Genomic DNA, 10,679 nt, shown 5'->3' with positions numbered 1-10,679 from the left:
TAGACGAGCATGCATTGCCTTCATGTGGTTTTAAGCACTGGAAACTGTCTTCACCAAATTTCCCAATAAGCTTTGACTAAACTTGCCTGGGTCCACCTCTTTTAGACGAGCATGCATTGCCTTCATGTGGTTTTAAGCACTGGAAACTGTCTTCGCCAAATTTCCCAATAAGCTTTGACTAAACTTGCCTGGGTCCACCTCTTCGGACCACCAAACCCACATCCTGACCACCGTGGCCACAGAAAAGCCCACAGGCTCCAGACTGAATGAACACTGGATGGCTTGTGCAGTCTCCAACCCTGGCCTCCTTCTTCTGGTCTGATGTCTCCACCGTCAGGAGCCCCAGCTCTGAACCCTGAACACAGCATTTTTTCCTTCCTCTCCTGCTTTCTTGTGCAGATGACAAGTCCCTGCCCCCAATCTGGTGGTTTTCTAGCAGGGACTTCATGCTACAACCTCTACTTGGGGAACAAGTGTGAAGATTCTTTGCTGTTCGTTCTCAAGCCCCAAAGTGTACCAGGGTCCTTGTGGCATAGCAGGTTCTACAAAAGGCACAATATGAGAGTCCTGTGTGGACATCAACCTGCTGAACCACCCATGCAAAAGTGTCCTTGAGACAGGTCAGAGCCGATAAGCAAACAGATGTGTGTGCACATTTTTATTGTCCATTCAAGTTATTTTTACTTTATGTATTTAGTATGTGTGGGTGTATATTTGTATGTTTGGGTGTGTGCATGCCACAGTGTGCTTGTGAAGGTCCAGGACAATTTTTGGGAGTTGGTTCTCTCCTTCCCCCTTCTTTAGGCAGGATTGCTCTGGTTTCTGCAGTGTGCTCCAGATTACCTGGCCCTAGAGCTTCCAGCCAAGTCTCCTGTGTTCACCTCCCATCTCACAGTACGTGTGCTGGTATTACAGATGTGCATTCCTACATCATCAGCTTTTTACGGGAGTTCTGGGGATCAAACTCAAATTGTCAGGTTTGTACAGCAAGCAGTTGTATCCAATAAGCCATCTTCCTGGCCCTTAAACTGTTTTTATCTGGAGATTTCAGAATTTTTTGTTAACACAGTAACTCATGAATAAGATAAATTTCATGATTTTTTTGGTTTTTTTTTTTTTTTTTTTTTTTTTGGTCTTTTTGAGACAGGGTCTTGCTGTAGCCCCAGCAGGCCTGAAACTCATTATGGAGACCAGGCTGACTCACAGAGTGCTGGCATTAAACGTGTGTGCCACCATGCCCGGCTTCATGACTTCTTTTTATTAAAAACATTATTTATTTACTTACTCATTTATTTGCATGTACATGCCATGATGTACATATGGAGGTTAAAGGACAATTTGCAGGAGTCGATTCCCTCCTCCCACCAAGAACCTTTACCTTTTGAGCCATCTCTCTAGTCCTTATGGTCTCATTTGAGGAAGTATCTTTGTATTCCATCACCTCTGCCTTTTGGCAAACTGGCAGGGGCAGGCATGGGTGGTATGCCAGCCCATGAGCCAGACTTAGAAAGACCAGGAAGAGGAGCTGGGAAGATGGTTTGTCAACAGAGCACCTTCTGAGCAAACATGAGGACGGACCTGAGTTTGGAACCCCAGTACCCACATAAAAGATGGGGTGCTGTGTCCCTCGGGGGGGCAGAGCCAGGCAGATCCCTGGAACTCATTACCAGTCAACCTAGCCAAATCAATGAGCTTGTTTCAGTGAGAGATCCTGTCTCAGAAAGTAGGGTGGAGAGTGACTGAGGTTGAGGAAGATGTTAGACTGACCTCCCCATGCATATACCACCCCCCCACGGGTGCATAACATACACACACACACACACACACACGTACACATAAATAAAAGAAAGATTAGGAAAGGACAGAGCCTGTGTCTGAGCAGCCAGGGCAGACTTCTTAAGAGGTGACTCTTGGGACTTGCCACTTGGAGTAACGTCTTGCGCTCCTGAAGTCTAGAGAGTGGAGCTTCACATAAGACATTCCCAAACTGGAGTGTGAAGACTAATCAGCAGGACTGGGGCTTAGTGGGCATGAAGAGGCACCCAGTGGGGTGACACCAAGATGCTCTGGTCCCAGGACTAGTGAAGGGGTGCTTGCCCCAGAATAGTGCAGACACTTCCCCTCTTTTTACCCTCCCCACCTGACCTCCAGCAATCTGTAGAGCCCTGTGCCTCAGAGAAGAGGGTGAAGGGTGACCCTGAATTCCAAAGTGTCTGGGGAGCTCAGATGTGCCTGCCTTTGGACCACAGCCTAGCTGGGTACCACCCCAATCTCTGCTCCTAGGTCAAGGAAGACAAACTCCAATGGTAGCCATAGACCCCTAAACCTCAAGGATACTCTCAGCCAGACCTAGCACAGCCACTCAGTGTTTCCCTTTGCTCTCCCTCCTGACACTGGGGAGCTATCAATTTCCAGTCTGTCCTGCTGTGCCTGCAGGCTTAGTTTCTTTTGTACAATGCATGAGTAACCTGGTCACATCCATAGCAGCAATGGCCTCCTCACCCATTCTGTCGCCTAACAGGGGACAAGACCAACAAGGCAGAGAGAAGAGTGGGCAAAACTCACAGCGCCCTCTTCCCTCTCTGCCAAGGCTACCCCTACATCTACTGCCTGCACTCCTGTCCCTTCTCTTGCCCCTCAGCAAATATTTATTTGACACTGACTACATGTCACGGCTGGTGCCAGGCACTGAGTGACGAACAAGGGCAGGGCCTGTCCTCGGGAAGCTCAGGGGTGGAAATGAGAGAAGAGCAAGCAAGCAAGCAATTTCAGAGCAAGGGGGTGAGTGCTGTGAAGATGGATGACGCTGTGGGGATCTCTAGAGTCCTCTAGGAGAAACAAGAGCAAGTGAGGGTGTCAACTGATCAGTCCCAGACAAAAGGAGATGAGGAACAGGCTGCGTGTTGTTCTGGAACTTGTCAATAGCTTGTCAGCACTTAACATAACAGCAACTTCTTTCCCACACAGAGTTTGGGCTTTGTTTTGGGGGAGGGAACATGGCAAACTGTCCTTGGGCAGGGTTTGCCTCTAGGAAATTGATTTTGGCTGCAGTGAGCTTGGAGGCATGCCCAGATTCCAGCCAGGACTCTACCACTTATGAGCTGTATGTGCATCTGGGTCAACCACTTCCTCCTCAGAAGTGTAGGGTTCCAGTCTGTAAAAAATACGTGGTGGGGCTGGAGAGACAGATCAGTGGTTAAGAGATGGCTGGCTGATGCCGGGTGTGGAAGCACACACCTTTAGTCCCAGCACTTGGGAGGCAGAGGCAGAAACAGGTGAATCTCTGTGAGTTCAAGGCCAGCCTGGTCTACATAATGAGTTCTCGGCTAGCCGAGGCTACAGGGAGACCCTGTCTCAAAAAAGGGGGCGGGGGCTAGAGCGATAGCTCAGTGGTTAAAAGCACTGGCTGCTCTTCCATAGGACCTGGGTTCGATTCCCAGCACCCACATGGTGGCCAACAACATCTGTAACTCCAGTTCCACGGGATCTGATGCCCTCTTCTGACCTCCCCAGGCACTGTATGACATGGGTGCACTTATATGCATGCAGGCAATACTATACTCATACACATAAAATAAAAATAATTTTAAAAAAAGAGAGAGATGGCCGGCTGTTCTTGCAGAGGACCAGGGTTTGATTCCCAGCACCCACATGGTGGCTAGCAATCATCTGTTATTGTAGTTCAGGAGATCTGATGCCCTCCTCTGGCCTCCATGGACACTGCATGCATGTGGTGCACTAGCATACATGCAAACAAAACACTACGCACATAAAAAATACAAATAATTTTGGGGGGTCATTTTGTCACAGAGACAATTTTTTAACACACATGGTGGTGGTGAATGATGCACCTGGCCGGACATGGTGGTGCATGCCTTTAAACCCAGCACTTGGGGGACAGAGGCAGGCAGATCTCTGTGAGTTCAAGGCCAGTCTGGTCTATGCAGTGAGTTCCAGGCCAGCTGGGGCTACAGGGAGACCCTGTATCAAAAAAAACCAAAACAAAACAAAACAAAAATATGATGTATCTGGGGCATAAAAGGCACGGAAGGAGGGACAGAGTGAAGTTACCCCTGCCTCTGCCCTAGGTCTCCTCCCTTCCTCTTGTGGCCCGTCTGTGATCTCAAAGCATTCCTGACCATTGTTTATCAGGGAACAATCACCATGAGATGCTAGCAGAGTGGTCAGGAAGCAGCCTGGGTGTGATTCTTTTTTTTTTTTTTTAATATTTTATTTATTTATTTGGTCTTTTTGAGACAGGGTCTCCCTGTAGCCCCAGCTGTCCTGGAACTCACTATGTAGACCAGGCTGGCCTTGAACTCACAGAGATCTGCCTGCCTCTGCCTCCTGAGTGCTGGGATTAAAAGCGTGTGCCACCACGCCCAGCCTTATTTATTATTTTTATCTCGTGTGTAAGTGTATTGCCTGCATGTATGTGAGTGCACACGTGTCGTGGTCGTGCAATGCCACGGAGGTCAGAAGAGGGCTTCAGATTCCCCTGGAACTGGAGTTAAGGATGGTTCGTAGCCACCAAATGGATACTGGGAATCAAACCCGGGCCCTCTGCAAGAGCAGTCAGTGCTCTTAACTGCTGAGCCATCTCTCCAGCCCTGTTTTTTTTTAAGTAATATTTTTAATTGATTCTTTGAGAATTTCATACAATGTATTTTGGCCATATTCAGACCCCCTTACCCATCTCCTCTCAGATTCCCCCCAACCTCCTAACCCCTTCACTTCACATCCTCTATTATTTATTTTATGTTTTATTTTATGTGTATGAGTATATTGCCTGCATATATGTAAGTGCACCTGTGTTGTGCAAAAACAGAGGCGGTCAGAAGAGAGCATCAGATCCCCTGGAACTGGAGTTACAAACAGGTGTTAGCTGCCATGTGGGTGCTGGGATTCGAACCGAGGTCCTCTGCAAGAGCAATAAACCCCCTCTGTTATTTTTTTTAAGGTCTATTTAGTCTAATTTGTCCCTCAAATACTCTTGGTGTGCATTCATACCCTGGAGCCTAGTCATACTGGTAAAAGACTCCTGATTCTCCGTCTCCCAGCAGCTATCAGGTGCTAATAGTTCCTTAGCTAGGGCTGGGGCTTCTTGCCCACCTCCCCACTCCAGTCTCTGTTTTTGTTTGACTTAGGCTTGTGCAGGTCTTATGTGTGCTGTCACAAGCTCTGTGGGTTCATATGTGTAAGTGCTCTGTTGGGTCTGGAAAATATGGTTTCCTTGTATTCGTCCACTGTCTCTGACTCTTAAAATCCTTCTGTCTCTTCTTCCAAATGATCCCTGAGCCTCCTTTTTAGGGCTGAGCACTTTGCGGTCTCTTATTTTCTGCAGGTTGACCAGTTGTGGGTCTCTGTGTTAATTAATCACCATCTGCCACAAGAAGTTTCTCTGTTGAGAGTTGAGAGATGCACTAAACTAGGAGCACAAGGACAAGTCATTAGGAGTCAGGTTAATAATACTATATCCATTTAGCAGATAATAGTCATAGGTTCTCCCCTATGGCCTGTGACCAGTCTAGTCGCTGGTTCTTGGCCCTGGTGGAGCCAGGTGTGGGATTTGAGCATGCCCATGTTCGCAGCACTGTGGGAGGTGCCAGGGTACTGGTGCAGCCAGAGAAGCCCTGGCAGGGACTGCTCCAGTTGGCTCAGGACTGAGGCTCCCACCTGCCAGAACTGCTCTCTATAACTGGTCCTACTGCCCATGCCATCTTGACCCCAAGGTTTCTTTGCCAAAATGACTAGAGGATGATGTCACAGCTAAGGAGTGTGTGACAAGAAGGGGACCCTGTAAGCCTCTGGTTCTCCGTGGTAGAGGAACTAGCAGAGTTTCCTAACCTTCCTCCAACACCTCACCACCCAGGGCTCCAACTGTCTTTTTCCAGGAGTCACGGAGGCGCACCAGCCCTAGTCCCCAACTGCGCCGCCATGGAGGCCCTGGGTGCTGGGGGCGACCACGCCTCCCCAGCCTCATCCACTGGAAGCCTGGACTTGCGCCGGCTGTCCACACGTGCTGACTCGGCCTACAGCTCGTTCTCCGCGGCATCTGGTGGCCCTGAGACGCGCACACCATCTCCTGGCACCGAGCTCCTTCCTTACCTAGACTGGGATTATGTGCGCGTGGTTTGGGGCGGCGGGTCCACTACCCCGCACAATGACGTCCTGCGCATCACCCAGCGGCCCCGGCCAGCCCTCGCTGTGCGCAGTGAGCCGCGGCCGTCAGAGGTCCAGGGAAGCTCTGCACCACTCAGCAGACAGGCCACCCCGCTGCTGTACGCGCTGGCGGCGGAGGCTGAGGCCGCGGCTCGAACTTCAGAGCCGCCCAGCCCACCTGCGTCGCGGGCCGCCTACCGCCAACGGCTGCAGGGCGCGCAGCGGCGAGTGCTGCGGGAGACATCCTTCCAGCGGAAGGAACTCCGCATGAGCCTGCCCGCCCGCCTCCGGCATCCCGCGGTGCACCTGCGCTCAGCCTCGCTCAGCCACCGGATCCAGGATGCCGAGCCAGTGCGCATCTCGACGGCGACGCTGGGTACCACAGGCCCCGGGCGTCTCGCCACCCAGCAGCGGATGTGTTGCTTCTCTGAGCCAGGAAAACTGCATCGCCTGGGATGGAGCGGTGGGCTCACCGACGAGGGCTTGAGTAAGGCCTGCTCCAGCTCTGGCGTCGCCAGGCCCGACACTCAGGAGTTGCCCCGTGGGGTGCGCACTGAGTTCAAAGGCCTACAGGAGGCCCAGGCCCGAAGTGCAGTGGAGCTGGGCTGTGGGTTCGCAAAGCTTGGCAATGCCTGTATGCCTGCGAGTCCGAGTCACAGCACTTCAGGGGAGGCCATGGGTCCCTGCAGAGGTTCAGAAAGGACTGTGGTCACTATCCAGGTAGGAAAGGAAGGTAGAAGACCCAGGCTGGTGGGGGAGGGGAGCACCTGGGAGACCGCAAAATTTCAGTCTTACTGTTCACCTTTCCAGGATGTTCCTCCAAGAGCAGAAACCCCCGGACCACTGCCTCAGACTAAGCTTCCCAGGTGAGAGACTTGGGGCACTCTGGGATAACGTTGTCCAGAGGCAACTTGCACAGTTCTCGCTCAGAAAAGAGCTATGGGGACTGTATTCCTTGCTTTCTGTTTGTTGGCACCAAATATCTGACAAAAAGACAACTTATATAGGAAATACTTTGGTTTGAGAGGATAGAGTGCTTTGTTGCAGGGAAGGTGTGTGGATGCAGGGACTCACCGTGAGGCAGCTGGTCACATGGCACCTGCACTCAGGAAGCAGAGAGAGATGCATGCTGGTGCTCAGATCCCTTTCTCCTTTTTTTAAAAAAATTTTTAATTTATTATTTTTAATTTATGTGTATGTGTCTATGGTCTGCATGTTGGTAAGTGCACCCATGTCGGACTTTTTCTAATAACTTCATGTACTCTTTCTTCTTCTTTGATTGATTTTTTTCATTTTGGTCTCTTTGAGACAGGGTCTTCCTGTAGCCCCAGCTGTCCTGGAATTCGCCAGGTAGACCAGGCTGGCCTTAAACTAACAGAGCTCCGCCTGCCTCTGCCTCCCGAGTGCTGGGACTAAAGGTGTGTGCCACCACACCCGGCTTTTCCCTTCTCTCTTTTATTCAGCCCAGGATACCTGTCCATAGAATGATACCACATGCAGGTGGGGTTTTCCTTCCTCAGGTTAAACTCTGTGGAAACACCTTCGCAGATGCCCCTAGAGGTGTCTCCCAGGTTATTCCAAAGCCAGTCAAGTTGACAATGAAAAGGAAGCATCATAGGACAGTCTACCTACCTTTAGTGTGAGCCTTCTGACTGTCTTTTGCAAACTGCACACCCTACTGTTTCCCTGGTGCAGCAGGAAGACTCTTCCTGGTTGCTGTGGTCAGTGTGGAGTTCCTGCCTCTAAGCTCTTGACTCCCAGAAGGTTGCAGTAGTGTGCCCTGCAGAGGGTCCCCGAAGCAGCTCAGCTAGCTGTAAGCACAGGGCCTCTGAGACACATGGTGTCCACTGGGCTCCCCTCCCTCCCTGATGATGATGTGTTTTTGGAGGAAGCCCTGCTGGACAGGATGAAGTCACCTCAAGATTCCTATGCACCCCAGGGGCTCCCAACCAAGTGAATTCCCTCTTGCTGCCAAGTCCTGGAAGATACTTCCTTCACACATATACATCTAGAAAATGCCAGAGGGACAGGGAACTCCCTCCCTCTTGGGGCATGCCAGGTGATGGCGATGGGGCGGGGGGTAGTTGACCCTCGAAAGCCATCACTTGTCAGTGTCACAGCCTTTTCTGATTCAGTATCTTCTGCTTCCAGGATGCCCCAGGTGTCTGATGGACAGTTTGAAAATGGCTTAAGCCAAAAGGCTGGCCAGGCTACAGTCTCTGCAGAGTGCCCCTTCCATGAATGCTCAGGAACTACAGGGGCAGATGATTACTGGCAAGGGGCAAACACTTCTGTGGGTGTCTCCAGTCCCCCAAGTTGTGGCCCTCCTGGAACTGCAAATGGTGACAACACAACCACTGACCCCACTGGTCTGCTGACTGCCGACCCCTCTGCAGCTACAAAGAATGACCCCCTCAAGCCTCCCTCAGTCTGTGCCCCTCAGTCTGCAGACTATGGTACTGGTACTCCAGGGGGCCCTCACTATACTTCCTTGACCAAAGGCACTAGTCAGACTGACTCCAAGCCAGCCTGGCCTAGTCAGCATTTTGAGGAGTTGGTTCAGGAGCTGGCCAGGCTGGATCCCTCTTTGAGTGACACTCTTGCCTCACAGTCCAGTCCAGAGCTGCCTCTGGGCCTGCTAGATGGGTTGATTCCATCCATAGAGGTATGGGCTGCAGTGAGGCCAACTTGTGAGGAGGCTGGACAGGATGCTGGAGAAGATACTGGAGAGGATGCTGTTGGTGCTTCTGAGGCAGGGTGAGTAACAGGGACTCAGGATTGTCTCTGCAATCTGGGCTAGGGAAACCCACAGACGTCTAACTTTGTCCTCAGGTCCCATGGATGCCGCCTCATCCAGCAACTGCCAACTTCTGGGGAGGTGCCAAGGTCTGAAAACTCTACTCTGGACCCTATGCCTGACCAGCCAAGTGGCCACGGGCTCCAGGCACCAAACCACAGCATTGAGGCCAAGAAAGTGAGCATGGAGGGGCTGACGAAAGCTGGGTGGGGCGGGAACTTCACATCTGGGTGAAGAATTTTTGGCTGGTCCTGGCCTTGAATATCCAGGCCCTCCCTACAGGTGGAACTAGCCAGCATTCTCCAAAAGATGCTGCGGGATCTTCATGCTGAGCAGGAGCGGCTGCAGGGGACTGCTGCAGCCTGGGCAGGATTAAAGGCAGCTCTGGAGGCTGCAGTGAGCCAGGCCTGTGCGTCCAGGGAGCTAGAGCGGTTCAGCAGGTTCATCACTGACCTAGAGCGCGTGCTTGGTTTATTGCTGCTGCTGGGCAGCCGCCTGGCTCGTGTACACTTCGCCTTGGCCAAGACAAGCTCAGACAGTGACCCTGAGGAGCGGGTAAAAGAGGTTGAGGCTGGTGGGGAGAGCTGGGCAGAGAGGGGCAGGAACCATCCTAGGAGCCGAGATGCTCATGGCGCCCCTTTTCTGTGGCTTCAGGCCTCTCTGCTTCAGAGACTCCGCCTTCTGCAGCGGCAGCAGGAAGATACTAAGGATTTGAAGGAGCATGTGGCTCGAAGGGAACGTGCTCTGCGGGAGGTGTTGGAACAGGCGCTGTCCAAAGAGCATCTGCACTCCTACTGCATGCTACTGGCCACCAAGGCCAAGATCCTGTCCCAGCAGCTCAGCCTGGATGAGCAAATCCGGCTCCTTCAGGATCACCTGGAAATCATCCAGAGTGACCTCAGCCATCAGCCTCTTTCTTCCAGACTGCCCTGGTCCTCAGGAATCTGCTCCCTGGATAAACCACGTTTCCCTGCTCCCCCTATCTAGTTACAGGTGGTAGAGATGGGAGAACTTCGATTAGGGCCACACTGGCTTATGAGAGAGTGAGGAGAGCCCAGACCAGGCCTTCCCAGAACCCACTTCCTTCTCCTGTGTATTATTTGAAAATTAATTTGTGGGTTTTAAAAACTGCAGTATTCAAGCCTGGCCTGGTGCTGCAAGTCTGTAAATGCCAGTGGCTGAAGCAGAAGGACAGAAAGTTTAATTGCTCTCTGGGCTGCAGAGCAAGCTCAAGGCTGCCCTGGGCAACTTAGGAGAGGCAGAGCATGGTTGTTGGGTGCCTGCCCAATATATGTGAGGCATTGTGCTTTAGTACTGTAACAACAACAAAAACAAAGTAAAACAAGCAAACAAAATCCCTGCAACATCACACACGACTGAATTTGTGGTGGAGAAGAGCTCTGTCGGGCTTGGTTAGAGGGAGAGGAGGAGTACTTCAACTTAAGGTGCAAAACAGTATTTCATTTTATTTTTCTAATAAATTTCCTAAGAGAAGTGTGTGTCATTTTGTCAGGACTCAGGTTTGCTTTGCTTAGCAGGGGACCTACTGCCTTCGGGACAGAGGGTCTGATTGGTGACAGAGTCATAAACTCTGGGACCTGTGTCTTCCCAACAGGACAATTTATTTTAAAATTCAGATGGTTTTTATACATCCCAAGGAACTAGCAGTCACGTGGGATATGGCAGTCACATACAAAGATTTAGGGTACAAAGAAACAGG

General features: G+C 51.3%; 1 protein-coding gene across 2 annotated transcripts; it reads left to right on the top strand.

Moving 5' to 3' along the window:
* The first annotated feature begins 751 nt into the window (after positions 1 to 751).
* On the top strand, positions 752 to 10,453 carry Shroom1 (shroom family member 1). 2 transcript variants are annotated; one of them, XM_008849351.3, is made up of 7 exons: positions 752 to 894; positions 5,895 to 6,882; positions 6,973 to 7,028; positions 8,314 to 8,919; positions 8,995 to 9,136; positions 9,242 to 9,514; positions 9,614 to 10,453. In XM_008849351.3, exons 2-7 carry the CDS (start codon positions 5,938 to 5,940, stop codon positions 9,944 to 9,946), a joined length of 2,355 nt encoding a protein of 784 aa, XP_008847573.1. In that variant the 5' UTR covers positions 752 to 894; positions 5,895 to 5,937; the 3' UTR covers positions 9,947 to 10,453. The 2 variants fall into 2 exon arrangements, with proteins under 2 accessions (XP_008847573.1, XP_029410067.1); XM_029554207.1 differs by having other exon boundaries at positions 752 to 977.
* Positions 10,454 to 10,679: the final 226 nt, after the last annotated feature.

Source organism: Nannospalax galili, unplaced genomic scaffold (assembly GCF_000622305.1).
Source record: "Nannospalax galili isolate Female #2095 unplaced genomic scaffold, S.galili_v1.0 scaffold424, whole genome shotgun sequence".
Taxonomy (NCBI): domain Eukaryota; kingdom Metazoa; phylum Chordata; class Mammalia; order Rodentia; family Spalacidae; genus Nannospalax; species Nannospalax galili.
This window is presented reverse-complemented; position numbering and strand designations above follow the sequence as displayed.

Coding starts and splice junctions, on each gene's coding strand:
- Shroom1 (XM_029554207.1), top strand. CDS start 916: ATGTGCATTCCTACATCATCAGCTTTTTACGGGAGTTCTGGGGATCAA. Junction 7,029..8,313: donor CCTCAGACTAAGCTTCCCAG/GTGAGAGACTTG, acceptor TTCTGCTTCCAG/GATGCCCCAGGTGTCTGATG. Junction 9,515..9,613: donor ACAGTGACCCTGAGGAGCGG/GTAAAAGAGGTT, acceptor CTGTGGCTTCAG/GCCTCTCTGCTTCAGAGACT.